At 42.8% G+C, this 25917-nt stretch overlaps 16 protein-coding genes across 16 annotated transcripts; 12 read left to right on the top strand and 4 right to left on the bottom strand. All coding sequences in view use genetic code 12, as the record gives it.

Annotated features, from left to right (window-relative positions):
* Positions 1-393: 393 nt before the first annotated feature.
* Positions 394-1863, top strand: PSN45_004988 (uncharacterized protein; the record flags this gene model as incomplete). Its single annotated transcript, XM_006685392.2, has 1 exon — positions 394-1863. The coding sequence occupies one exon, from the start codon at positions 394-396 to the stop codon at positions 1861-1863; it is 1470 nt and encodes a 489-aa protein (XP_006685455.1).
* Positions 1864-1926: 63 nt separating this feature from the next.
* TWF1 (Twinfilin-1) lies at positions 1927-2940 on the bottom strand (the record flags this gene model as incomplete). The annotated part of the gene is made up of 1 exon (XM_006685825.2): positions 1927-2940. The coding sequence occupies one exon, from the start codon at positions 2938-2940 to the stop codon at positions 1927-1929; it is 1014 nt and encodes a 337-aa protein (XP_006685888.2).
* Positions 2941-2996: 56 nt separating this feature from the next.
* Positions 2997-3599, top strand: PSN45_004986 (uncharacterized protein; the record flags this gene model as incomplete). Its single annotated transcript, XM_006685727.1, has 1 exon — positions 2997-3599. One exon carries the CDS (start codon positions 2997-2999, stop codon positions 3597-3599), a length of 603 nt encoding a protein of 200 aa, XP_006685790.1.
* Positions 3600-3723: 124 nt separating this feature from the next.
* Positions 3724-5616, bottom strand: PSN45_004985 (uncharacterized protein; the record flags this gene model as incomplete). The annotated part of the gene is made up of 1 exon (XM_066158412.1): positions 3724-5616. One exon carries the CDS (start codon positions 5614-5616, stop codon positions 3724-3726), a length of 1893 nt encoding a protein of 630 aa, XP_066014509.1.
* An 877-nt stretch (positions 5617-6493) lies between these two features.
* On the bottom strand, positions 6494-7405 carry PIL1 (Eisosome core component; the record flags this gene model as incomplete). Its single annotated transcript, XM_006685391.2, has 1 exon — positions 6494-7405. The coding sequence occupies one exon, from the start codon at positions 7403-7405 to the stop codon at positions 6494-6496; it is 912 nt and encodes a 303-aa protein (XP_006685454.1).
* Positions 7406-8185: 780 nt separating this feature from the next.
* Positions 8186-8791, top strand: SYM1_2 (Protein required for ethanol metabolism; the record flags this gene model as incomplete). Its single annotated transcript, XM_006685823.2, has 1 exon — positions 8186-8791. One exon carries the CDS (start codon positions 8186-8188, stop codon positions 8789-8791), a length of 606 nt encoding a protein of 201 aa, XP_006685886.2.
* Positions 8792-8955: 164 nt separating this feature from the next.
* SYM1_1 (Protein required for ethanol metabolism) lies at positions 8956-9561 on the top strand (the record flags this gene model as incomplete). Its single annotated transcript, XM_006685390.2, has 1 exon — positions 8956-9561. The coding sequence occupies one exon, from the start codon at positions 8956-8958 to the stop codon at positions 9559-9561; it is 606 nt and encodes a 201-aa protein (XP_006685453.1).
* A 580-nt stretch (positions 9562-10141) lies between these two features.
* Positions 10142-12292, top strand: RTS1 (serine/threonine-protein phosphatase 2A 56 kDa regulatory subunit delta isoform; the record flags this gene model as incomplete). The annotated part of the gene is made up of 1 exon (XM_066158411.1): positions 10142-12292. The coding sequence occupies one exon, from the start codon at positions 10142-10144 to the stop codon at positions 12290-12292; it is 2151 nt and encodes a 716-aa protein (XP_066014508.1).
* Positions 12293-13025: 733 nt separating this feature from the next.
* On the top strand, positions 13026-14785 carry IMD1 (inosine-5'-monophosphate dehydrogenase; the record flags this gene model as incomplete). Its single annotated transcript, XM_006685951.1, has 2 exons — positions 13026-13479; positions 13665-14785. 2 exons carry the CDS (start codon positions 13026-13028, stop codon positions 14783-14785), a joined length of 1575 nt encoding a protein of 524 aa, XP_006686014.1.
* Positions 14786-14863: 78 nt separating this feature from the next.
* Positions 14864-15376, top strand: SCP1 (calponin; the record flags this gene model as incomplete). The annotated part of the gene is made up of 1 exon (XM_006685388.2): positions 14864-15376. One exon carries the CDS (start codon positions 14864-14866, stop codon positions 15374-15376), a length of 513 nt encoding a protein of 170 aa, XP_006685451.1.
* A 436-nt stretch (positions 15377-15812) lies between these two features.
* mak16 lies at positions 15813-16733 on the top strand (the record flags this gene model as incomplete). The annotated part of the gene is made up of 1 exon (XM_066158410.1): positions 15813-16733. The coding sequence occupies one exon, from the start codon at positions 15813-15815 to the stop codon at positions 16731-16733; it is 921 nt and encodes a 306-aa protein (XP_066014507.1).
* A 466-nt stretch (positions 16734-17199) lies between these two features.
* RSB1_3 (phospholipid-translocating ATPase rsb1) lies at positions 17200-18528 on the top strand (the record flags this gene model as incomplete). Its single annotated transcript, XM_006685387.2, has 1 exon — positions 17200-18528. The coding sequence occupies one exon, from the start codon at positions 17200-17202 to the stop codon at positions 18526-18528; it is 1329 nt and encodes a 442-aa protein (XP_006685450.1).
* Positions 18529-19186: 658 nt separating this feature from the next.
* On the top strand, positions 19187-20416 carry RSB1_2 (phospholipid-translocating ATPase rsb1; the record flags this gene model as incomplete). The annotated part of the gene is made up of 1 exon (XM_006685386.1): positions 19187-20416. One exon carries the CDS (start codon positions 19187-19189, stop codon positions 20414-20416), a length of 1230 nt encoding a protein of 409 aa, XP_006685449.1.
* Positions 20417-20617: 201 nt separating this feature from the next.
* RSB1_1 (phospholipid-translocating ATPase rsb1) lies at positions 20618-22018 on the top strand (the record flags this gene model as incomplete). The annotated part of the gene is made up of 1 exon (XM_006685385.2): positions 20618-22018. One exon carries the CDS (start codon positions 20618-20620, stop codon positions 22016-22018), a length of 1401 nt encoding a protein of 466 aa, XP_006685448.1.
* Positions 22019-22199: 181 nt separating this feature from the next.
* Positions 22200-23753, top strand: PSN45_004974 (4-hydroxyphenylpyruvate dioxygenase; the record flags this gene model as incomplete). Its single annotated transcript, XM_006685382.2, has 1 exon — positions 22200-23753. One exon carries the CDS (start codon positions 22200-22202, stop codon positions 23751-23753), a length of 1554 nt encoding a protein of 517 aa, XP_006685445.1.
* Positions 23754-23870: 117 nt separating this feature from the next.
* On the bottom strand, positions 23871-25049 carry EFH1 (basic helix-loop-helix transcription factor; the record flags this gene model as incomplete). The annotated part of the gene is made up of 1 exon (XM_006685383.2): positions 23871-25049. One exon carries the CDS (start codon positions 25047-25049, stop codon positions 23871-23873), a length of 1179 nt encoding a protein of 392 aa, XP_006685446.2.
* Positions 25050-25917: the final 868 nt, after the last annotated feature.

Genomic DNA, 25917 nt, shown 5'->3' with positions numbered 1-25917 from the left:
CTTAGAACTACCCATATTGAGAATCCGAGGACACCCCTCTCGGTGCTTCTCCAACCTCACACACTCCAAGCAATAGAACGCTTCGACCCCCAGATCCTCTTCCGTAAATCGATGTCCACAGAGGATACATCGATCTCTGAGATGGCCCTGGGAACACTCCTGGCAAATCCGCACCTCAACCGTTGGCTTCACGTACGAATCACAGATCGGACATCTGCCTTCACAATTACCACATACTTTGCCCACTTGAGCACCCATTTGTTTCATACACTGCACCAAATCATATTGATGGCGGGACATCTCTCTTCAAACAACTGCAAAAATCACAAATTGTCGCGCATTTTATAATAAACTCAACCACCTATATCATCCAGCACTACAACCTACCCAAAAATGAGTGATCCGGATCCTCATGAAGAATGTACAATATGCCTCGAGCTTCTAATCCCCACATCCCGCTTGGGAGTCGTGAGGGATTGTCGTCACTACTACCACGACACATGTATTGTTCAGTGGTCTAACAACTCCAACTCGTGTCCTACTTGTCGTAACCTTTTTAATGACATCGATATCAAGGTTTCCAACAGCCCCCACATCATCGAAACCGTGCATGTTCAAGATAAGCTACTTGCAAACGACGCTATCAATGATATTCCTTCCGAATACATCATCCCTGCCAACCAGATCATTCCATCCACAAACGAAGAACTACAACCTTTGGACACCCAACGCCACGGCGTGTGCTCCATCTGCTCCAGCTCCGACTACCGAACCTCATTGACCAGAAACATGGTCACGTGTCAGGCCTGCAACTCCAAGTTTCATCAAACCTGTTTAAGCCACTCTGACTATGACAGTGGATGGTATTGTCCCATCTGTGACTGTCGCCAGGAGATGGTGGTGAGTCCGGCGTTGTATCGAAGACGACAGCCGGTGTCGAGACGAAGAGTTTCTGCCAATGGCGTCATTCGGCATATTATCAACACTTCTTCAAGAAGGCGACAGCCCATCCCTGAACCAACAGGTTTCTACGATGACGATAGAGACATTGATGATACCGAAACGTATACCAACAATGATGATTTTATGGACACCGAAGACGACCTTTTCGACTCCCAGCTGGTCCACTACTCACCTCCAGTGGTGAACGGAGGTCTGATAGCCCGCAGAGAAATACGGCAGTTGCAATCTCTCACCCCCGAAGAACTCAAGTCCTGGGAGTTATTTGACCAGGCCAAGGATGGGAATACACCTGCGGTGTTGGATTCTATGCAGAATAATAACACGCCTACTCGGAGACGAAGGAAAAAGCGGACTTTGCCAGAGACTTTGCCCCAGACTTCTGGTGATACGCACCCCGAAAGACCCCTTGGGCCAGGGAGCTCTCGCATCTCCAGTCTCATGAACCAGATCAAGACGTCTTCACCACCTCATAATTCCAGCTTTCATACTGCTTCTAGAGAACCAGTTGTGGAATATTCGTCGTCATACTCAGGATCTCCCTCGGGAGGAAGCCCGTCCTCATCAAACTTTAGTCCTGTGACTTCAGGAGATGAAGACTCTCTGCTGGTTAAAGCACCAGTCCTCTCATACGATCAGAAATCCAGAATCCAGAAGTTTATCCGAGACCGTTTAAGACCCCTTTATAAAAAGAACACCAATAATGAAGTTAAGCTCATCAGAAGCGAAGATGATTATATCAAGATCAACAGGTCTGCATCAAGAAAAATATATGGCCGAATTACTTCCATGGCCCAAACAGACAACCAAGTAATGGACTCATTATTTGGTGATGACGAACGAAATCTACAAACCCTAGTCCAAGACTATATTAATAACGAAATTAACGAGTACTCCAGGTGATTGCACCTTCATGGTACAAACACACTTTGAAATATACATTTAATGATTTTGTCGACTCTATACTCATCTACGGCGTGGTCCTTTGGGCTTGTTGAACCTCAAGCCAGATTTGCTGGTGCTTGAAGGTACTTCTTCCGATGGCTTCAACTCGCCTATTTCTAGCTCCTCGGGATCTCCAATGTCCAACACTTTGTCCAACTCCAAGCCATGGTCCTTGAACAAACTCTTTAAATGGTTGATCAATCCTTGCTTGTTGGAAGCATAAATCATTCTGTCCTTAACCTTTGACCCCGAAGGACAAGTGTAAATCAACACCGACTTCCCTGGTGAGTAACTGTAGACTGCAAACTGGGGAGCCGGATTAGAAGAATCGTTAGAGGCCTCTAAAGTGCTAACCAAAGAACCCAACTCAATATTGGCTCTTTTGGAAATAAGCTTAAAGTGCTCAGAGGAAAGTACCACGCTGAAAACAATTAAGTCACTGGTGGCCAATGAGGCAAAAGCATTTTCTAAATCGGAATCGATTCTGAACAACAATTGGGTACTGGCATTATCCATTGATGCTAATTTGCGACCACTCGATAACGTTAGATCTTGTAACGCGTTAATCTCCTTGGTGTATTTTTCTTCGCTTGTCAACACATCTTCATTATTCAAAGCGTGGGTAGGTCTGGAGCTGTCAAAGTGCTCAAAGCTCAACTCACTAAGCTCACTCCACGCAAAAAGGTGATCCCTCTTTATCTTTCCGCCTCCGAGTTCCTGCAACAAAGTGTTCTTGGTAGAGGCATAAAGCATCTTATCCCGGATATGGGCGATATCTGGGATGAAGCTTATGAATGCGTATTCCTCGTCTTCAAGCGCTAGCAAAATATATACTGGATGTGGATGGATACTCGAGATGTACTGGTTCAATTGGGGGAACACTTGTGGTAGTTCACCAGTAATCTGGGGACAATTGACATCTTGAACCAATTTTGTGCTGTCCTCCGACACCTTCACAACTAACACATCGTGTTGCAGAGATTGGAAGGCATCCAAAAGATCTGGAGAAGCGGTGATTCCGGACTGGGTTGACATAGTGAGTGTGTCAGATAATAAAGGAACTGGCAAAGCGCGAAAGTTTCTTGTGCATCATGTTTAAACCAGGAATAAGCAGAGGGTTTACTAGACGGTTTTCCCGGTCGATACCAAGGACAGATCTTTTTGGCGGTGGTAAGATAGCTAATCCCAATCAGCAGATTGGTGCACCATCTGGAAAATCTGAAACTTCAGCAAATCCGGCTGACTTGTTCAAGAAAAATGATATTTTGATGTTTTCCACAAAGCCCATCAATTATATCGAATCAGTTAAACCAAATGGGTTCCACCTCTCAAACAACTTGTTCATCTCGTCACCAGATACGAATGGTGACATAATTGGGGCTTTACTTGTGGAAACTGAGACTTATGAAGTCAATCTATCTAAAGAAGGTTTCAAGATCATAAACGGATTCTTGGTGGAGTTCAGTAATGATATACTTAAAGTATTCGAAAAAATTAACCCCAAACCCGAGATCTTGGTGGTAGGACTCGGGAAGAAGTCTCGAATGTTAAGCCCCGATAACAGGAAGTACTTGTCAAGTTTAGGTATCCAGTTGGAAGTAGGAGATTCTTCTCATTCAGCCCAGATTTTTGATCTATTAAGCACAGAAAGACCTAAGACCATCGGAGCACTCTTGCTTCCTCCAAACGTATAAACAACCCTGTAAATAAAACCACACGACCGCAACGGTATTATATATGTGTATTGGTATAAAACTATTAAATATATTGTTCATTCATGTTCAACTGAAATCTGATTGTTCATAACAAGGGTATCATCTAACGACTAGAAAACTTGGGAGAAGAATCCTTTCTATCGAAATTATATGCAAAAGCAGAAAGGGAAATATTGGCTTCATCATTGTCGTTATCGTGGTCGTTATTGTGGTTGTGGTGGCGGTGGTGGTCTCCAGTCGTTTCATGAGGACTGTAGATACTGGGGTGATTGGGAGTGCTCATCATCATCATTACTTGGCTATTTTGGGTTTGGATTCCTCCAACTGGAGCGGGATGGCTGAACTTGGGAGGAGGCATATTGCTTTGACCGCTGGCCTGAGAAGGTTGTTGGTTATACTGTTGACCCATGAGGACTTGGTTTAAAAGCTGTTGTGACTGTGGAGATGGTTTCTCAAACATCTTATCAAGGAAGAACTTTCCATTGGGAGTTGAAGACAAGGCTCCAAAATCAAACGAAGTATGCTCAGTCCCTTGAGATACGTTCAAATTGCTGAGGTTCATGGAGTTATTACTCCCAGACATTAAACTTGAGTCTTTGGTGACTGAGGTGTTTTCATGAGAAGACTGTTGCTGTTGCGGGTGAGAATTCGATTTGCCCTGGGTTTGGGTAAGCCTACCGTTGGCGTGAGCTTGAGTTTCCACTGTCACTTCCTTCTTGCTGCTCTTCTTTTCTTTGGCCTTTCTGCCCTTTCTACCTCGTTTGGATCCTGCTCCATCTCCCAACAGAATCTGGAATTTGTTCATTCCCGCTTGCATCTGAGCCTTATTAGATGTTTTGAACCTCAAGTTGTTCACTTGAATATTGGTACCGAATCTGGATATGGAGGAGGTCTTTGAAGAGGAATTATCGTCAGACTTATGACTGTTTGACCTTCTAGTCTTACTTGACATCAGTTTAGCATCTGAGAACACACCCATAACCGGTTTGGGTGGAACATCTGGGATATCGTCCACCTTTACGGTGAACTTAGATCCTTTGTTGGCCATGGGTGTAGGACTATTAGGAACAAACTTACGAGACTGTTCATTTGATGCAGCTTTGGCTCCACTAGACAAAATAACAGTGGAAGGCGAGGAGTTGCCGGTGGGTTTGGCCGGGGTGGTGAATTCCTTTGGTCTTTGTCTTTGTCTTGACGGGGTTTTATCGGCAACTTTACGGTTGGCTCTATCCCCCAACACAACCACTTTAGAAGGAGTTTGTAAGTTCAGCATCACCTTTGACTTTTTGTACTGGAACTTCGAGTCGGCATTCTCCTTATCATTATCGTCCTCATCAGGCTCCTCATCCGTCAAGTCGTTGGCTTTTACAGTTATTGACAATTTATGCGGTGGCCTGTTTGCAACCACATCCAATTCATTAATTGACCGTTTCCTAGCACTCTTTGGGTCCTGTAAGAGGTTCTGCGAAAGCTTTATGTCAGAGCCCAACTTGAACTTGGAGGGTGTGATGGTTCCCAAATCTTTGATGGGAGACTCCATGAAAAAGTCACTCAAATGTAAGGTTTTATCATGGAAAGGTGTGAAGGACGCGGTGTTGCCGTTGGAGCCACTGCTCATGGTCGCAAACTGGTTGGAGGCCAACAAGTTGATGTTGTGGTTCAAGAACGGGGTCAAGTTCAATCCATTGGAGTAGTCGATATCATTCTGGGGTAAAATGGAGTTATGGTTAGCCGAGTTTAACAAGATGTTATTGAGGAACTTCGATGATGGCGTGGAGTTGTAGTTCAAGAGCTGTTCATTGTTGAGAGTCTTCGAGATCAAAGGGGTCCATCCAGTGAAGTTTGCAGGAGACATCTGAGTAGATAATCTGCTTTTCCTTCGATCGCCATCTGGAGAACCCGGATAGAGTGCCGGATCGATATTCTGGTCTTTAACGGTGTTGGTGGTGGGGGTGTCCTTTCCCGCGGGAGACGAGTGGAGGAAGTTATTTGACATTCACGATAGCAAGTTCAGATCAAGGATGGATAATGGGAATGGGGAAAATCAAAGATTGACGAGTTGAAAATCTGTAGCAGAAGCCCAGCAGAACAAGTATACAAGATGGAGGAACGAATGGAAGGGAAATAAATAAGATCAATGAAACCTGTCTGAATCAATGTAGTTCAAGAAGAATCGATTTTATCAAAATCAAAATCAAAACAAAACAAGATGGTTTTTGTTCGCAGCTCGGGTTGGAGAAAAACCTTCAGGCAGCTGGATGGAAGAATGTGAAAAAGGTGATGAGGAGTGAGGGTAGATGGAGAAACGAACAAACGTGTATGCAAGAGGCCAGTGTGCTTAAGCGTCCCAATCTAGTTATCGTTAGCCTATTGAGGTGAAAAATATTTTAGAGCAAATCAAGTTTATATTGTTTTGTGTTGGTGTAGTGCGCACTGGGTGAAATTGTAAATAAACAAACCACAAATGTGCCACCTGAAATGGCTGCTAACAGCTTGCATATTTCTATCCACGGCCCCAACCCATGAACAAGGACCACAAGGCCCTGTCAATGTTAAGTGGAGGGGTGCAGATACGTGATGTTGTTACTTACCCACGCTTAACCGCAGTTCGTTACACAACCTAATTGCAGGCACTGATGACCCAAAAATCGACTTCGGACACGATTTTACAAAATCATTTCTAGCGCTCCAGCATCAGACTTGAGGCATCCCTACCGTTTCAGGAATCTGATGCCATAACCCCTGACCATCAAAAAATACTTTATCTGTGTATTCACAAAGTAATAAAACAATTCAAAGGTGAACTAAACATTTTTCAGGACAATAAAACAATATAATATAGATTAGCAGTTAAACCAATACTAAGTCAACCTCTAAGAAGAAAACTCTTGTTCGGCAACCTTCATGTTTTCAGCGTCTTCAGCCAACTCATCGATATCTTCGTACTCTTCGTCGTGAGCAGCCAATGACAAGGTTGGTCTGACGACGGCCGAGTCGAAAGTCCACGAAGCTAAAGCATTTTCAGCATCAATGATGATTTGCTTGGAGGCTTCGTAACCGTCGTAGGCAGGTCTGGTTTCACCAGGAGTCACGGGACTTTCATCCAATAATTCCAACAAGGCCTTACCGTAACCAGCAATCAAAGCGATTTTTTCGGCGTGTTCTCTAATGGAGTCGAATTGGTAGTTGAAAGCAGTCTTCAACTTTTCTCTGGTAATGTTGGATAATTGGGCTTCAGCAACCAAAGATTCAGCTTCGGCTCTGACCAATTCTTGTTCCAACACATTGATCTTTGGACTTTGAGGGTCCTTGTACTTCAAGTAGGCGATTTGGTCGGTGATTTTTTGCTTTCTTTCTCTAGATGGTTGAACTGACCCTTCGATATCTCTGACCGACTTCAAGGTGATTCTGTATTGATCGTATCTGTCGATGAATTGGTCTTCCAATTCCCCGATTTCAAAAATCAAAACTCCCAATTTGTCGGTAATATCACTGATATCGTCGTCGTTGGCCTCACCCCACAAGGACAATTGCTTAGCAACTTCCTTTCTTTCGCTGGCGGTGATTTCAATGGATCTCATCAAGTTCTTTTCCATCTTGATCAATTGAGCCAACTTTCTAGCCAATTCGGGGCCCAAAGCACCAGCAGCACTCTTTCTGAAACTGTGGGAGATAGAGCCCTTACCAAAAAACTTGGACTTGGTAGACGAAGGTGGAGGTGGAGGGCTTTGCAATTGAGCAGCGGTTGGAGCCCTTTGGGATCTTAAAGAGTAAGTTCTGTGCATTGTACAATGATCAATCGACGATTTGTCTGGTGGTTTATAGAGGAACTTAGAAAAAGGTGGGATGGGAAAATGGAAATTATGAAATTTCAAGGAGGTGGAAGGTGCCTCGAGGGAGGTTAGCAGATTAGGCGCGCGCAGAAGTTTTACAGGTTAGCCCTCCCATTTGCTGCGAGTTTGGACGATACGGGCTTGGGGCGCTTTAGTGCTACCAGCAATCGTACTTAAAAAGCCACCCTCATTTTAAGGTTTTGGGTGGGGGACTGATGGTAAGACTAATTGATTTGATTAATGTATTATTGAATAAATAATTGGTAAATTTATATGTATATCTACACGATATTAATTATTGATTATATGGGTCGACTCCTATTTTCCCGAGACTTTACAGGTTCTCACCTGAAAGTGGTGCGGGATGCACCTAATAATCTGATTAAATTCCTAATCGGGCCCGGGGTTTTACATGTTTTTATCCATCCTTCTCAGCCAGCCAGCCATTTTGAAATTGCCCTATCTCGACAACTGGAACTAGCAACCGGTCTGAAACGGGAACCCTTACCGATCCACCTCTAAGGACTGCATGGAAGTAGGCCAACCATGCCCCCCATCAGTGTCACTTCATCCCTCATCGGTGTCGGCACTCACGTGACCGGATGCCATTCTCACCTCTCCCTTCGTCCTGTGGTACTAAAAATTTTCGCAGTCTATCTCATAAGTAAGCACCTCCGTAGCATGTTCCACAAATATAATAACCTTTTGAAGCGATACCCGTATCGTACCAACATGGCAACAACCGGGATCCTCTTTGGATTTGGTGACGGATTGGCCCAGCACTTTTTCCCTCACCAAAATGAAGATGGAACCGTACCCGCCTACGATTACCACCGCACATTGAGGTGTTGGTGCTACGGAACGTTTTTCTTTGGCCCAGCGTCAGTCTTCTGGTACATTAAGACGTTGCCTCGCATGGTGAATCCGTTTGTCCCTGCCGCCTCCAGAAGCACCTGGTCAAGCCGCAAAATCAACTTTTTCGATATCTCTTATCGGCTTGTGGTGGATCAACTCTTTGTACCGGGACTCGTATGGATCCCCATGTACAATGTGGTGTTGACGGTGTTGACGTTACAGGAGCATCCGCTTGAGGTGGCATATGAGAAGCTCCAGCGTAATTGGTGGAACGTTTTGACCACCTGCTGGACGGTGTGGCCTGCTTTTCAGGTGGTCAACCTCACGTTTGTGCCGGTACATTTAAGGACGGTGGCAGCCAATTTCTGCTCCATAGGGTGGAACTGTTTCTTGAGTCTGGTGCATAATCTGAAGACCCATTTTAAAAGCAAGATCTTGGAGGAGATCCAGGAATTGGATGATAGTGCAACGAATTTTTCATAGGGCAGATAGCATTGATAGATTAATAGAAAGGGTCCAGTTGGATCCATGGTATGCAACCATTATAAATACAGGAAGGGCTGGTAGACGAGACCTGGTAAAGAGGACCTGGTAGATGCACGGTGGGAGATGAAGTTGATTGCGCGCCTGTCGATGCGATTCTATCAATGAGCTACTACACCAAATACAACCAGCTCCTACTCAAGAGACCATTGGTCACCAACATGGTCACCACCGGGATCCTCTTTGGCTCGGGAGACTTTCTTGCCCAGCGACTTTTCTCCCAAAACAATAAAAAATACGACTATCCCAGAACTCTTCGTGCCATCGCCTACGGAGGAATATTATTTGCACCACTAGGTGACAAATGGTACAAGCTATTGAACCGGTTGACGGTGCCCAAATCACTTCTGTGGTCGGACAAAACCCACAACCGCGTCAACACCCTCCTTCGGGTGGGGGTGGATCAACTTGGCTTTGCTCCATTAATAGCCATCCCCATGTATTATTCAGCAATGACGGTTTTGGAGAGGTCGCCCGATCCTGTCAATGACATTTCTGCCAAGCTACGTGAGCACTGGTTGCCCACATTAAAGACCAACTGGTTGGTGTGGCCTGCTTTTCAGACTCTCAACTTTTATTTGGTACCTGTCCAACTACGATTATTGTCGGTAAACTTGATTAGCATTGTGTGGAACTGCTACTTGAGTTACGTATTAAACGACCAGAAACTGCACCTTTTACACGTGAGTGAAGAAGAAGTCATGGTATAATCGATAGATAATAGTTTAGGTACATATAATTTTCTATAGACAGTTTACCACTTTGCATGCAAAAGCCTCTAAGAGTAGCCTCTAAGGCCCTGACGGGGTTAAGGCGGTAGTGCACCCTAAAGGCAGTCTGATGCAGATGCCTTACACGTCGTGCGCCCCAGTCCCCAAAACAGTGAATGTTTCTGGCGTGCCTTTATCAATCACTCAAAAACCTCAATCATTTCCATTTTCAACAACACTAACCTACCAAGGAACCAACCCATCACTTCTTTCAATTTATCCCCGTGGCTTCCTATTCTTTCGAAGTACACACGAAACCCATCCTTTCAAAGTGCCCGGTACTGCCCTCCAATCTCAATTCAATTGATTTCTTCGGCTGCACCAGTTTGTCTGTCGACCTTTTTTTCTTGTTTCACCTTCAATCAGTTGATAATCCATCTGCAAAACTTGAATCAGGTTTCAAGCCATCCAAACAATCCCTTTACCGAGTTTGTCCTTTCAACTGTCGCTAGTCTAGACCGCGTTTATTGGCTCTAGTCCTCTTTGTCGATATCAAATTTATTGCCTCTCCCTACTGAAAATGATGAAAGGCTTCAAGAACAGACTTTCCAGAGGCTCGAAATCCTCCAATAAAAAGGAGAAGAAGGAAAAAGACCCTAAGGACTTGAAAAAATCAACCTCCCAAGCTCCTTCATCTAAACCAGCAAATGGTTCCTTGTCGTCACCCAACCACTCCAATTCTCCAAGTCCTTCCAGGACCAATAGCAATTCGTCCATCAAATCCAATAACAGTGCTTCGTCGAGCTCGACTTTCAATCAGTCCAACCCTGACTCGCCATCCATGCTACTGCCCAAACAGGTTTCGACCCCAACTTTGAACCAGTCTCCTCCTACTTCAAACACAAACTCACCAAGTATTGTTATCAGTAATGACGTGGAAATGGAGCCTCATTTTGATGAAATCAACAACAGACCCGTCCACTCTGATGACTTGGAGGAAGACGGTTCTCCGTTGGATTCTTTCAAAACCGGTGTTCACATTGCTAGCCATTCTCAACAAGCCCATGGTCATCATGGTTACAACTTGAATCCAAACATACTTTCCCCCAATAGAGAGTCGTTTGACATTGACTTGATCATGGCTCCTAAGAGACACTCATCTTCCAGATTCGAACCAACCGACCATGAAGAAATCGTCAAATTGCCTAGCTTCAATGAAGTACTCCCTGAGGAACAAATTCCATTGTTCATTCGAAAAATTGACCAGTGTAACGTATTATTTGACTTTAGTGATCCAACCTACGATATTAGAGGCAAGGAAATCAAAAGAGCTACCTTACAGGAGTTAATTCAATTCATCCTGTCAAACAGGTTTACTTACACCGAGGAAATGTATAAGCATGTCATAAACATGTATAAAACCAATTTGTTTAGACCCATTCCTCCTCCTGCGAATCCTGTGGGAGATTTATATGATCCTGATGAAGATGAACTGGTGGATGAATTAAGCTGGCCACACATGCAAGCTATCTATGAGTTCTTTTTGCGATTCATTGAAAGTCCTGATTTTGCTCACCAAATCGCCAAACACTATATCGACCATGATTTCATCTTGAAGTTGTTGGAATTATTTGATAGTGAAGATTCAAGGGAAAGAGATTGCTTGAAAACCACTTTGCATAGAATTTATGGCAAATTCTTAAGTTTAAGAAGTTTCATCAGAAAGTCCATTAACAATGTGTTTCTTCAATTTGTGTATGAAACTGAGAGATTCAACGGAATTGGAGAATTATTGGAAATTTTGGGCTCCATTATCAATGGATTTGCATTACCTTTGAAGGATGAGCATAAGATCTTTTTGATCCGGGTATTGATGCCACTACATAAAGTTAAGAGCTTGTCGATGTATCATCCACAATTGGCATACTGTATTGTTCAGTTTTTGGAGAAAGACCCCCTCCTCACCGAAGACGTGATAATGTCATTACTTAGGTTCTGGCCCAAGATCAACTCTCAAAAAGAAGTGATGTTCTTGAATGAAATTGAAGACATATTTGAAGTAATGGAACCCAGCGAGTTTTTGAAGATTCAAATTCCCTTGTTTGCTCAACTCTCAAAGTGTATTTCATCATCACATTTCCAAGTCAGTGAAAAAGTGTTGATGTTCTGGTCCAATGAGTACTTTTTAACGTTGATAACCGAGAATGCAGAAGTGATATTGCCTATTATCTTTGCATCCCTCTACGAATTAACCAATGCTACTCAACCTAGTGTCAGCAATGGAGTTATGAAACAAAAACTTGCAGAAAATCCTGGAGCTGTCACCGATGCCAACAGAAACTTGATTGACCCGGGATTGAACATCAACAATGACGGTATCAATGGTATGAATGATATGACTGATGATGAATACTATGATTCATTCAGTAATGCCCATCATGATCTTGATTATAACAGCGGATTACCCCCCCATAACTCTGCCACCACCAACTGGAATCGTAGTATCCATCAGCTTGTGTTTGGTGCTTTGAAAGTGTTTATGGACCACAATGTCATTTTGTACGACCACTGTACTATGCTTTACCACCAATCTTTGGAAGAACAAAGAGTTAGAGAAGCCGCTAGAAAAGACGGTTGGAACAAAATCGAAGAGTACGTGTCAAAGTTGAAACAGCAAAAGGGTCTGGATAACTTCACCTCAAGAAATGGTGAAAAGGTTGCTGGTCAATAGTTCTAATGAGGATATTATATATGAGCATTTCTCACAAACTGTTTAGAAAAATGGAACTACTTCACAAATTTTTCACCACTCACCACTCTTTTTTTTGCATTATCCTATTATTGTGTCACCAGTATGTATCTGATATATGATGATCCTTGCTAGCCGTTGGGACATGTTCCCGATGGTCTTGATGTCTAATGAAGAATTACTCAAGAACCGCTACACTGATATTTCGATGCATATCATACTAACATCCATACCGATCCTGAATACAAAAATTTCAACTCTATACGGATGTATCTATATGTTCCAATCCTTAGTTCACCCCCAGATTGTTTGTGGGACAGCTGAAGCTTCGGGCCTGTTTTGACGATATGGCCCTAAACTCGGAGTCTCCGACGGAACAGGCTGGCATTTATCCTAAAACGTCATTTTACTCACTCTATATGTGCCAACGGGGGTGAAAATCCACCCGATCTTGTAGACTTAGCCACGGAGACCCTTTGGAGGCCGATGGTAACTGTAGCAAGTATGCGCCGATAAGCATGGTGTAGATACCATAGGATGAAAAATTTTCAAGTGACACAAAACCCGCATCATCTCAATCAGTCCGCGATGATGTATAAATACAGAGGCACATCCCAGAAATTGAGGTTCTCTTTTTTCTTTTCTGGCAAAGGTTGCCCTGATTTTATATCATAAAGTAGAAATCGTAACCTCTTTAACTATCCTAAACAAAAAAATGACCGTGTTGGACGCAAGCAAAGCTACTGAATATTTGAAGGATTACAAATCAAAAGATGGCTTGGACATCAAATCTTTGATTGACTCTGCCAATTTTGGTGGTTTGACTTACAATGATTTTTTGATTTTGCCAAGGTTGATTGACTTCCCAGCTTCCAACGTTAACTTGGAAACCAAATTGACCAAGAAGATCTCCTTGAAATCCCCACTTTTGTCTGCTCCTATGGATACCGTCACTGAAGAACAAATGGCTATTCATATGTCATTGTTGGGTGGTATTGGTATTCTTCATCACAACTGTACTGCTGATGATCAAGCTGAAATGGTCAAGAAGGTCAAGAAGTACGAAAACGGTTTCATCAACGATCCAGTGGTTATTGCTCCAGAAGTTACGGTTGGAGAAGTCAAGAAGTTGAAGGAAGTTTTGGGATTCACCACTTTCCCAGTTACTGGTATGTAAAACCCTTTGTTGCCGTTTGAGTTTGAGCTTGAAAGATTTCCTGATGATTATCCTAAATTTATTAACTTTCGTTCTACCGATTATACATCAAACGATGTTGGGGACAAACTAATTCTCTGATCCATAAAAAACTCAAACAAGGTTTTCAGCAAAACAATTTACTAACAGAATCTCTAGAAAATGGTCAAGTTGGTGGAAAATTGGTTGGTATTATTACCTCCAGAGATGTACAATTCCACGATGATGACAAGTCTACTGTCAAGGAAGTTATGACCAAGGCTGCTGACTTGATCACAGGAAAGAAGGGTATTAAGTTGGACGAAGGTAATGCTTTGTTGAGAAAGTCTAAGAAGGGTAAGTTGCCAATTGTTGATGAAGAAGGTAACTTTGTATCTTTGATCTCTTTGACCGATTTGCAAAAAAACCAGTCTTACCCATTGGCTTCTAAATCTTACCACTCCAAGCAATTGTTGTGTGGTGCTTCTATTGGTACTCTTCAAGCCGACAGAGAAAGATTGGCCAAGTTGGTTGATGCTGGTGTCGATGTTGTCGTTATTGACTCTTCCAACGGTTCTTCTCTTTTCCAAATTGAGATGTTGAAGTACATCAAGGAAACTTACCCTGAATTACAAGTTGTTGCTGGTAATGTTGTTACCAGAGAACAAGCCGCTTTGTTGATTGAAGCTGGTGCCGATGCCTTGAAGATTGGTATGGGTTCTGGTTCTATTTGTATCACCCAAGAAGTTATGGCTTGTGGTAGACCTCAAGGTACTGCTGTTTATGCTGTCAGTGAATTCGCCAACAAATTTGGTATTCCAACTATTGCTGATGGTGGTATTGGAAACATTGGTCACATTTCCAAGGCTTTGGCTTTGGGTGCTTCATGTGTTATGATGGGAGGTTTGTTAGCTGGTACCTCCGAAACTCCTGGGGAATACTTCTACAGGGATGGAAAGAGATTGAAGTCTTACAGAGGTATGGGATCTATTGCTGCTATGCAACAAACTTCTTCCAATGCCAATGCTTCGACTTCTCGTTACTTCTCCGAAGCCGACAAGGTTTTGGTTGCTCAAGGTGTCTCTGGTTCTGTGGTTGATAAGGGATCTATTTCCAAGTTCATTCCTTACTTGTACAATGGATTACAACACTCTTTACAAGACATTGGTATTCAATCCATTGGTGAGTTAAGAGAAAAAGTTTACGAAGGGGAAGTTAGATTCGAATTCAGAACTGCTTCTGCTCAATTGGAAGGTGGTGTCCATGGATTGCACTCTTACGAAAAGACTTTGCATAACTAATTTAGTTATTGTCCCAACTTGTTCTAAAATAAAAACTGATGCGCATTTGTAAATTTTTGGTAGCTTTGGAGAAGGATCATGTTCAATTCTAACAAGACCGTGTACAGTACATTTGATCTGGACTTGACCGATTCCCGGATGAGCAAGTATCACAGAAGTGAAGCCGAGGTGAAACTGTGGTTGTTCAGTTTGTTGGCTATTCCCCAATCGGATATTGACCAGTATAAGTCGTTGAACCTTGACTTGATTAGTATACTCAAAGACGGGATATTATTGTGTCAGTTGGGCAATTTGCTACAGATTCCAGGGAATCCGTGCAAGAAAGTTAAGAACAGCAAGATGCCGTTTGTGCAAATGGAAAACATTTCGTTTTTCCTAAAGACTTGTGAAATGATTGGAGTTCCCCACGACGAGATCTTTCAAACAGTCGACTTATTCGACAGAAAAGACCCCTACCAGGTGATTGTTTTGTTGATTTCGTTCTCCAGATTCGCCAACCAGATAAATAGTAGCATTCCCATAATAGGGCCTAGGGTTGCTAAGATCAAGCCTCCAGTGCCTAATAAACCGGTACGATTCCGGGCAAATTAATAGACTAGAATAAACGTAAGACACGAATTAGTGGGAATAGATAACAAATCCTGAGTGTCCCAAAATAAAACTTATATAGTAGTAACTTTGGTTGGTGAGATTCATTAGGACTATTATCGAAGAATCCATCCTATCTTCTTTCCATGGCTATGTCAAATTCGTGAAAGTTGCAAAAATCAACAGAACATATTTATCTCTAGAAAATCGAATAAAATGTTTGAAAAAATCAGGTACTAAGCTCTATGCATCCCAACACGAACCTACCACTTCTATAGCCCCCAACTTGAAAGAGAGCTTCAAAAAGGCAAAATAGCCCAATCGCATCCACACTAAAAGTAATTAGCAGAAATCGAGCCTGCATGCGGCTCAGTCGCTTCATGGCTCTTCTCATCTCAATAAAAAAAAATTTAATTTGAAAGACCACATCTTTACACACATGTCTGACGAAGTTATTTGGCAGGTGATAAACCACCAATTCTGTGCATTCAAGATCAAAACCGACAAGAACCAGAATTTCTGTCGTAATGAGTACAACGTAACCGGTTTATGTTCCCGACAATCATGTCCGTTGGCTAATGCCAGGTACGCTACCGTTAAGAATATCGAAGGAAGATTATATCTATATATGAAGACAGCCGAAAGAGCCCATTTGCCTTCAAAGATGTGGGAACGTATCAAGTTGTCCAAGAACTACAGCAAAGCATTGGAGCAAATCGATGGAAGATTACAGTACTGGCAGAAATTTTTGATACACAAGTGTAAACAAAGATTAACCCGATTGACCCAAGTAGCCATCACCGAAAGGCGGATGGCCATGAGAGAAGATGAAAGACATTACGTGGGTGTCAAGCATAAGGTCCGGAGAAGAGAAGAAAAGAGAGAAAGAAAGGCCTTGAGTGCTGCCAAAATTGAAAAGGCCATCGAACAAGAATTGTTGGAAAGATTGAAGAGTGGAGCATACGGCGACAAGCCTTTGAATGTCGACGACAAGATCTGGAAGCGGATTTTGAGCAAGATGGACAATCAGCAAGAAGACATCGATGAAGATGATGATGAAATCGACTTGATCAGTGGAGATGAGGATGAACTAGAAGATGAAAGTGACGTGGGAGAAATCGAATACGTTGAAGATGATGGAGATGATGAGTTGGTCGACATGGAGGACTTGGAAAGGTGGTTGGATGATTCAAGTGAAGACAGTGAGAGTGATAGTGAAGAAGAAGAAGAAGAATCCAAGCCAGAAGCCAAAAAGAGACCTACCACCGGTGATTCTAAAACCAGAAAAAGGCCTAGAATCGAAGTCGAGTACGAGCAGGAGCCAGAAGCGGCTGATTTCCAAACCAACATTGTATACTAGTTACACGTCCATATTGCATAATAAATTATATCGTAAACATACCACCTCCGAAGCTGTATGAGAGCAACGTTGCGAGCCTGGAATTGCTTAACTTCGCTTACATAATCGCCTCATATTCAGCTAATCTCCGCCGAGATCCTGGAAAACTTACGTGTTGTACCTCGTGGCCTAGAAAAACCCTACTCAAAGTCTATGGGATATACCTTTGTGGTATGGGCCATACCACAAAGGTATGGCCCATATACACCATCACCAATTTCCTGGAGTATCGTAGGTCGGGAATAACACAAAGTCTATCCGTTTGAGCCTCAAATATAATCAGATGGAACTTTTCTTAAGATTTTCTCCCATTTTGTCTCGAAAGCGGCTGCGGCCATGGGGATGCCTATAAGACGAGCTGGTTTCGCTGCTTTTTCGCAGGTGCAAACAGTGCGAATACGAACAACCTTTCATAGTGCTGCATAAGATGTCTATACAGCTCACATCTTGGACTACGACCCCATGGCCTTCCACTATCTCCACTCGGAGTGTGGACGCATCCTACACTAGCGGCCTTCTTGCCACTCTTCTGGAAGCTGCGAAACTGATAGAAACCGCCACCGATGTTGGAGATCTCGTATCGCTCTCAAGAGTGATTCGGGGAGCAGAAGCGTCTTTGGCAATTATATCAGCTGAAAATGCCATTGCTACTGCCACGGAATCTTCAGTTAAAGCAGCAGCTACAAAAGCGATTTTTGCCAGCTCCGTCGACCTTGAAGGTCTCTTTTGGGAGTATAGTTTTTTTGACTTTCGTCTCAATCGGGCTGCCAATATCATATACTTGACATTATTTGGGTTGTTGTGGTTGTACTATACGTCAATGTTTTCTGTTTCTCGGTACCAGTGGTTTAATGTGTCATTTTTTTGCGGGTACACCCTCGAATTTATTGGATTTATAGGAAGAATTCTTGCATTTGTTGATGCCACCGAAATCAACTATTTCCTCCTTGAGTTTGTGAGTTTGACAATATCCCCTGCATTTATCATGGCTGGAATATACTTTACGTTCGGTCAATTGGTGGCGACCTATGGCCGGAAGTATTCGTTGCTCAAGCCACTTTGGTACACCTACATATTCATCAGCTTTGATGTCACCTCCTTGGTGATCCAGGCCATTGGAGGAGGTATTGCATCGGCCGAGTCGTCCGAAAACAAAGACACTTCCTTAGGAACAAACATCATGATTGCAGGAATTGTGTTCCAAGTGTTTTCAATGTCAGTGTTTTTGATTTTGTGGTTCGACTTTCTCTTACGGATATTCTTCAAGCCTGAGGGCCTGCCAACCCGAACTCCTTTGAGTTTCTTCCGCTTGTTGTTCAATACCCGAGTTGCCAACCAACTCAAAATTACTCATATGGATGGTTCATACAATCCGAAATTTGCTGACCTTCGTGCCCGGCCACTCGTCAATTTCTATCCCTTGGCCATCACCATTGGAACCCTTGCTATATACGTGCGGTGTATTTACAGAGTGGTGGAGTTGGCCCAGGGATGGAGTGGATACTTGATTTCCCATGAGGTGTACTTGATGGTGTTGGATGCGGCAATGGTGGCTATTTGTGGCTTGGTGTTTACAGGCTTCCATCCATATTTTGTGTTTGGAAAGACCAACCGCTTGAAGGTTGCCCATATTAGAAATGAGGTCGATGTGCATCGTGATTCACAGTTTGACGACGAGAATGGACTTGTGAAGGAGCTGATAGAGAAAGGTGAAAGTAGGATTCACGATAACGACAACGAATTGGAGACTTTGTGAAGGGGAGAGAGGTGTTTATAGATTTGAGTATCATTGTAGATTGATAAATATGACCAAGCAATTGAATGTAGCTGAAAATGTCCCATTGCAGGGATCTGCTATTGTTTCCTGGTTGTTGCATGGTCAATCTCATCGCCGATCATATTCAATTAACTATCCACCTGGACTCGGACACTTCCAAAAGGGTTCACAAATAACGCGTCAGCCGTTTGGGTGGTACATTCCAACTCGGGGCCATGACTCCTGTCATTTGGTTCCCGCTTACGTAAACTGAACATAAGCGGGTAACGCCCTTTTCCCTCTGGTGGTCAGAGTCTCCTGTGGCCACACCGCCTATTGCAGCTAGAAATTCCATTTTCCATACCAGAGGTTTCTTAGTTTAAGTAGCAAGAAGGTCCCACGGAAGCCATATTACATGCACCAACTCGTTGTTGTATAAATCGCTAAAAATTCGGCTTCCTGTCAAACCTTCGCTAGTTTTTTTCCCACTAAAATCCACTAGTAGATAAACCCGCATGCACAAGCCTTAAACCCAAAATATTCCTATCATGGTCACAATAACAGATGGCAATACCGCAACAGTGTCCACTGGTATGAATATAAAAGGCTCCCAATTCGTCGATTTCTTCCTATTTTCACCAATATAATCCATTAATCAATGAGCACCATATTTAACTGGAGTCTTACTACTACTCCAACAGCTACCACCGCATGGACCACGGTGGATCCTACACATTCACCTTGGTTGATTTCCAGCCTTTCTAGTGCCAGCCAAGCCCTTGCTACTGAAACTATCAGGTTTAGCATGAGGTCTTTTGCAGAAATCGCCAGGGGTGCTGAAGCATCTTTAGCTGTTATCTCTGCTCAAAACGTGTTGGCCACCGCCACAAACACAGAGGTGCAGGTCCAGGAGTCACAGGTGATTTTCAACAACACGTTGAATTTGCAAGATTTAGCAGCTTTTGAGAATGTCTATGGCTACAACCTTATTAAACCAGCAAACTATATCTATGTGATTGTTTTTGGTATACTTTTCTTGTACTTCACTTTCATGTGCATCAGCTCTCGGTACCATACTTTTAACGTAGCATTTGTTCTTGGCTTTGCTGCTGAAACCATTGGGTACATTGCCAGATGCTTATCGATCAAGAACAACACCAGCAGCAAGCTTTATTTGGCTGAGTTCGTCACCTTAACTATTGCACCGGCCTTCTTGATGGCAGGAATATACTACGCCTTTGCTAAGGTCGTCGTGCTCTACGGAAGTAAATATTCCGTGTTGAGACCTTTATGGTACTCCTATATATTTGTCAGTATTGATGTGTTGTCTTTGATTGTACAGGCTATTGGAGGGGGTATGGCTTCTATGGAGACCAACAAAGGGAAGAGTACCGACCCGGGTGTGAGAGCATTGATTACTGGTGTTTGTATTCAGATTACTGGTATGACTGGATTCGCTGCCTTGTTCGTGGACGCACTTTTCAGAATCTACTTCAAAAACAGAAAGCAGTTGCCCTACGGAAAATACTCAAAAGCCAATATCACCAACTTCTTCAGATTCTTGTTCAACACCCTGAGAGCCCGAAACTTCAAGTTCATTGTGTTAGAGCCATTCTATGACCCTAATCCTCAATTTGTTCCATTGCGTCGCCGGTCTTTGATCAACTATCTTCCGTTAGCAATGACGCTTTCGGTGGTGTTTGTGTACATCAGATGTGTGTTTAGAGTAGTAGAGCTCTGCCAAGGCTGGAACGGATATTTGAAGACCCACGAGATCTATCTTTTAGTGTTGGACTCATTGATGGTGGCTCTCTGTGGGATTGTTTATGTGGTGTTCCATCCATATTTTGTATTTGGCAAACACAACACTGTCAATTTCAGACAGTAGAATGTGCCTGAAGAAGTTTACAATGATTTCTCTTTCAAGTAAATTTAATATATGCAGCTATGGAACGAGTGGCTCAGGCTGCAAAATTTCTCGGATAGGGCAGGTCACGTGCACAATTTTTATACGGGGAATACGAGTACAAGAATCCTAAGCCGCGCCCCAGTGTGAGGCTAAACCATATCACACTTTTACCATCATTCAATGGACCTTAGTGATTTCTCGTACGTACAATGGGAGCCCAGTACTTTGGCATCGTCCATCACGGCGTGGACTTCCGTGAATCCCGCCCACACTTCTGGGCTTGAAGCAACCTTGAACTCCGTCATTTCAGCCTTGCCAACAGCAACCGGGTATTTGGACTTGGTTTCTTACTCCCAAATATATAGAGGAGCGGAGGCTTCTATGGCAGTAATTTCGGCCCAGGAGGTGTTGGCCACCGCCACCAATTCAGCGGTCATGGCTGAAGCCTCTCAAGCCATTTTCAATAACACTTTAAACTTGAAGAAGTTGGACATGGACATGAACTTGTATAAGTATCACTTGAGCGTTCCTGCCAATTCAATCTATTTTGCTATATTCACCTTGGTGTTCTTGTACGTCGCTGGTATGAGTGTCATTTCCAAGTACTACTGGTATAATGTCACATATATTTGTGGTTACGGATTGGAGTTCTGTGGGTGGTTAGGACGTATTCTTGCTATTAATGATACTTCAAACAACAATTTCTTTATTTTACAGTTCGTGGCGTTGACGTTGGCTCCAGCATTTATCATGGCTGGGATTTACTTCCTTTTTGCTCAGATGGTGGTGATTCATGGTCGTGAATATTCTCTTTTAAAACCGTTGTGGTACTCCTACTTCTTTATTCTGACGGATGTATTGTCGCTTTTGGTACAAGCTGGGGGTGGTGCCTCTGCGTCTATTGCAAGCAAACGTCACAAGAATACAAAACCCGGCACTGATACCATTATCTGTGGGATTGTTATTCAAACCGTTGCTATGACCGTTTTCTTGGGGTTCTGGTTTGAGTTTTTGAATAGAGTTTTCTTCAGACACTCAGGAGATGTGACGGTGGATTCCTCTTTCAAGAAGAAGTCGGTGAAGAATTTCTTCAAACTCCTATTCAATGTCAAGTCGACCCGTGCTTATAAACAAGACCAATTAGACCCGTTCTACAATCCTCGATTCCAGCACATCAGAAACTCCAAACTCTTTGGCTACATGCCATTAGTGATAACCATCACTGTGGTAGTAATCTACATTCGTTGTATTTACAGAGTGGTAGAATTGTCTGAAGGTTGGCGTGGATACTTAATTACCCATGAGGTATACATTATGGTGTTAGACGCTTTAATGGTGGCAATTGCCGGGCTTGTAGCCATTCCTTTCCATCCAGTATGGACTTTGGGCCGAGAAAATGTTGTCCGACTTGCAACTATCAGGAAGAGACATGATGAAAGCTCTGAGAATCAAGACGAACTCACCAGCTTACAATACAGCAGTAATGAAGCTCCAGTCGAGAAAACTGTTACCGCTGAAAAAGGTATCACCGAGGTGGTATTAAATAAGGCTGACAATGAAGTCATTGCTGACAAGAAATGAAACTATATGTGTAGTTACAAGAATAATATGTTTACTTATTGGCTGCGAAAATCTCGATTTGTAAAATCCACAAAGCGTTCCCACTCGTTTGAACGTTATATCTGACATGGTAGTTGAAATCAACAACCAGTCAGACTCTCTGGCTATTATACCCGATTTTGGAGCCACCGAAATCAAATATATGCTCGAGCAATTGCCCTTTTTTCCTGCTGACAACAGATATGATCCTCTTTTTGACTCATCTGTGAATGAGCTTTTGTTGGATGGATACACAAATCAAAAGACTGCCCAAGATGGGTTTTTGGGATTTCACCATTTGAAGTATACCACTTCCAATGCCAAGCAGATCGCTAGATTGTTCCTGATGTCCATGGGGTTCCAAGAAATTGCTTACCGAGGGTTGGAGACAGGTTCTCGTGTTGTTTCCTCTCATGTGGTCAAAAATGGTCAGATTATCATTGAGTTTATCTCCCCATTAAAAGCCTGTGATGAAAACCCGAGTATGCTTCCTGCAACCTATGAGACTTGGAGTCAGACGACAGCCCAGATATTGGAAGATAAGCTTATTTCTATCAATAACCAAATGTTTGCAATGGTTGAAAAAGTGATTGGTAACTCTTTGGAAGAAAGCTTGGTCATCAACGAGGACAAGAAACAACAAATATTAAACCAGATTAGAAGTACATCTCAATATGGGGGAATGATGAAGCTTTTTGAAAGACTTACTGCTGATGTTTCTCAGTATTCTACCCTCACGATTCACGACTTGATGGATTCGTTCTTGATCTCTAACTACTTGACATACCATGGGGAAGGAGTAATGGACATGTCTTTTGAAGTTGTTGATGTGGACCGAATTTTCGACAAAGCCGTTAAAGCCGGAGCCGTGGTTATCAAGACTCCCAAAGTATTCTTTGATCAGTATGGATCCATGAAGCTTGCTACAGTTGGAATTCCCGATACCGACATTCACCACACTCTCGTGGAGAATATCAACTATCAAGGAAGCTATCTTCCTGGATACATTGATCCAGTTGAGGAGTGTGCAGACACGGGGAATACTCCTGTCATGCTCTACACCATTGACCATTGTGTTGAGAACTATTCTTGGAACCAAATGATTACACAAGCAAAGTTGTATGCCAAAATGTTCGGCTTTCACAAGTTTTGGTCTGTTGATGACACAGAAATTGCCACAGAGAACTCTTCATTGAACTCATTTGTAGTTGCATCGAGTAACGGCAAAATCAAAATGCCAATCAATGAACCCTCAGAGGGAAAAATGAAGGGACAGATTGAAGAGTTCAATGACTTCAATGGTGGTCCTGGTATTCAGCATATTGCTATGAGAACCTTCAATATCATCGACACGGTTTCTTCAATGAAAGCAAATGGTGTCAAGTTCAACGAAATATCTTCTAAGTACTATGAAACATTGAGTAGAAGACTTCAACACGATGACATTAGGCTTATTGAAGACTTTGAAACCTTGAGAAAGTTGAACATTTTAGTGGATTATGATGTAACCACAAGAAACCCGAAAACCAAGGTTTGTGCCTATCTCTTACAGATTTTCACTAAACCACTTGGTGATAGACCCACGATATTTCTTGAAATTATTCAAAGACACCACCACCAAGGATTTGGAAAAGGAACCTTCAAAGCCCTCTATCAAAGTATTGAATTGGAGCAATTTAAGAGGGGGAATCTCGTTCCATCAACCAGGACCACCTAAGTTTATTTGTATGCGCTTTGAGTATATAGGTATAGTTTCTTGACGAAAAATACATAAATAGTATGAATATTAGCGTGCGTTCATACTTAATAACACAGACGAGGAGAAGAAAGCTCTTTAATTAATATACGTGGAGATGGGTACCTCAAAATCATCACCTCTCCTAAGATGTGCTCCTTCATGGTTGAAAAACTCAACCAAGTCTCTCCGTAATAATGGATACAACAAGTCAATTATGCCTTGGTTTCTAGCAATTTCATAAGCCCTATCATAGGGTAACCAAACACCTTTCAAGTTCATAGAGCCCACCTTCACAATGGTCTTTTGTCTCTCCAGTTTAAGCATTCCGTCTCTTTTTCCCCTACTCAAGCCTGCCGCATTGAGAAGTTTGGTGCCATTCACGTAATTGGTATCACTTCTTCTGGACACCAACACTCCGTTGACTTCCACCTGATAGCAGATGGTACTTTCGTCATCCCAATAAACCGTAGAAATCAACGGCTTATGCTCATCTTCCTGTTTACTTGCGTTGGTGGTATTACTAGAGCGTCTGGTGAAATTGCTCAGTCTCGAACAATAGCTCAAGGTCGAGGTATTTGAGTTTTGTTGTTTGTGGGAATAAGGCTCTGCTGGTGATTCTTGCTTTGTGAACTGGCTAGAAGAGGCTACCACAAGGTCAAAAGGGTGATGCTGTTGATACAGAAAAGGTGTGTTTGGGGTGTTATCAGCTGCAACTTCTCCATCTAAATGCTCTTGTGTGTTCATTTCCAGGGCAAAGCTATTGTGGTCATTCGACTGGTGGTAAGTAGTTGGAGATGGGGTGCCAACAAACAGACACTGGTTAGGACTGGATTCCATGAAGCTTGGCTGATAGGTGCTGAAATTCTGATGATGGTAGTTGTAAGGTCTGGTATGGTCAGTATTATCATGAATAGAGTAGTAGGGTTCCAGGTATTGAGTTGGGTAGGAATTCAGGTCAGGTTTCAAAGCTTCTATTCCATGATCAAAATGGTGCAAAGCATGAGTTTCAGCATCGGACGTCATGGATAACTCAGCTCTCGAGTCGTACACCTGTTCATCACCGGCAGTAGCTTCAGGTCTCTGGGATGACTTGGACTCGTTGATGCTTCCTAGCACTAACGAGTTGGTGTATCTCATGGGGTTTAATGTAGAGGGGGAATCCATGTGTGAGTCTGGGTTGTCCAAAGTGATAGGGGTGATGGGTTCACTGACTGCTTCCGAGATTTCATCAAAGACAGGGGCTATGGATTGAATCCCTTTTAACTTGACGGTCATATGTGATGTTGAAACTCTCACCAATCCATAGACTTAAGCCTTTAAATAAAATGTAGCAAAATTCACAGGACTCGGTTTCAGATACGGGTAAGGATCGTAGGATTCAGCTCCTATTCTAGATCAAGGTAAAAAGAAACAGGCCAGGCGTATAGATTTTTTTGTAAATTGGAATTAATAAAGGGTTCACAAAAACAAGATGGGATCAGATCAGTCGGTTTAGGAAACTGGTAATTTTTTATCAGAGACTCATGCAAGTTGATGCATGGCCAATATTTCAGTCAAGAACCTAGAATTTAGCAAAACTCAGTGATGAAATTATAGCCATATCCGAGCTAATATTATCATCTCTTGTGTTTGTATTCTCTAGCTCCTGGAGTTGGTATTGTGGTCACCACAAGAACCGATGAGTTTGAACTTCCTGAGTGCAGCTCTTTTTCGCAGCCTAATTTTCGGGTTGTCCTTACCAGCATACGAAAACAAAGAACCCGACCCTTAATTGGGAAGTGATGGGCATCACAATAGGACCCTTACATTAATTCACCAACAATGCACATCCTGTGCACATGACAAATATAGTATGAGATAGAGTAAGAACACGACGGTAACAAGGAGCACCTCGCTTTGCAGTAGGGATTTCCTGAAAAAGGTAGCCAAGAGCTGACCCGTAATTGAAATTCTGACGAAAACCTCGCCTATAGTTGAACCGTGGTTGGGGACTTGGATTAGCAAGTTCCACGGTCGACAGCGTGCCCGGGAAGCTCACCCACAGGAAAAAAAGGGGAACGAAGGCTCTAATGATAATTACGAGAAAATACCGAAGCCTATTGTGGATAAGGAAACTTGAAACGGTAGCTCGCCCATAATTGTG

Source organism: Yamadazyma tenuis, chromosome 7 (genome assembly GCF_029203305.1).
Source record: "Yamadazyma tenuis chromosome 7, complete sequence".
Taxonomy (NCBI): Eukaryota; Fungi; Ascomycota; class Pichiomycetes; order Serinales; family Debaryomycetaceae; genus Yamadazyma; species Yamadazyma tenuis.
Note: the sequence above shows the minus strand (reverse complement) of the source record. Positions and strands in the feature narration are given on the sequence as shown.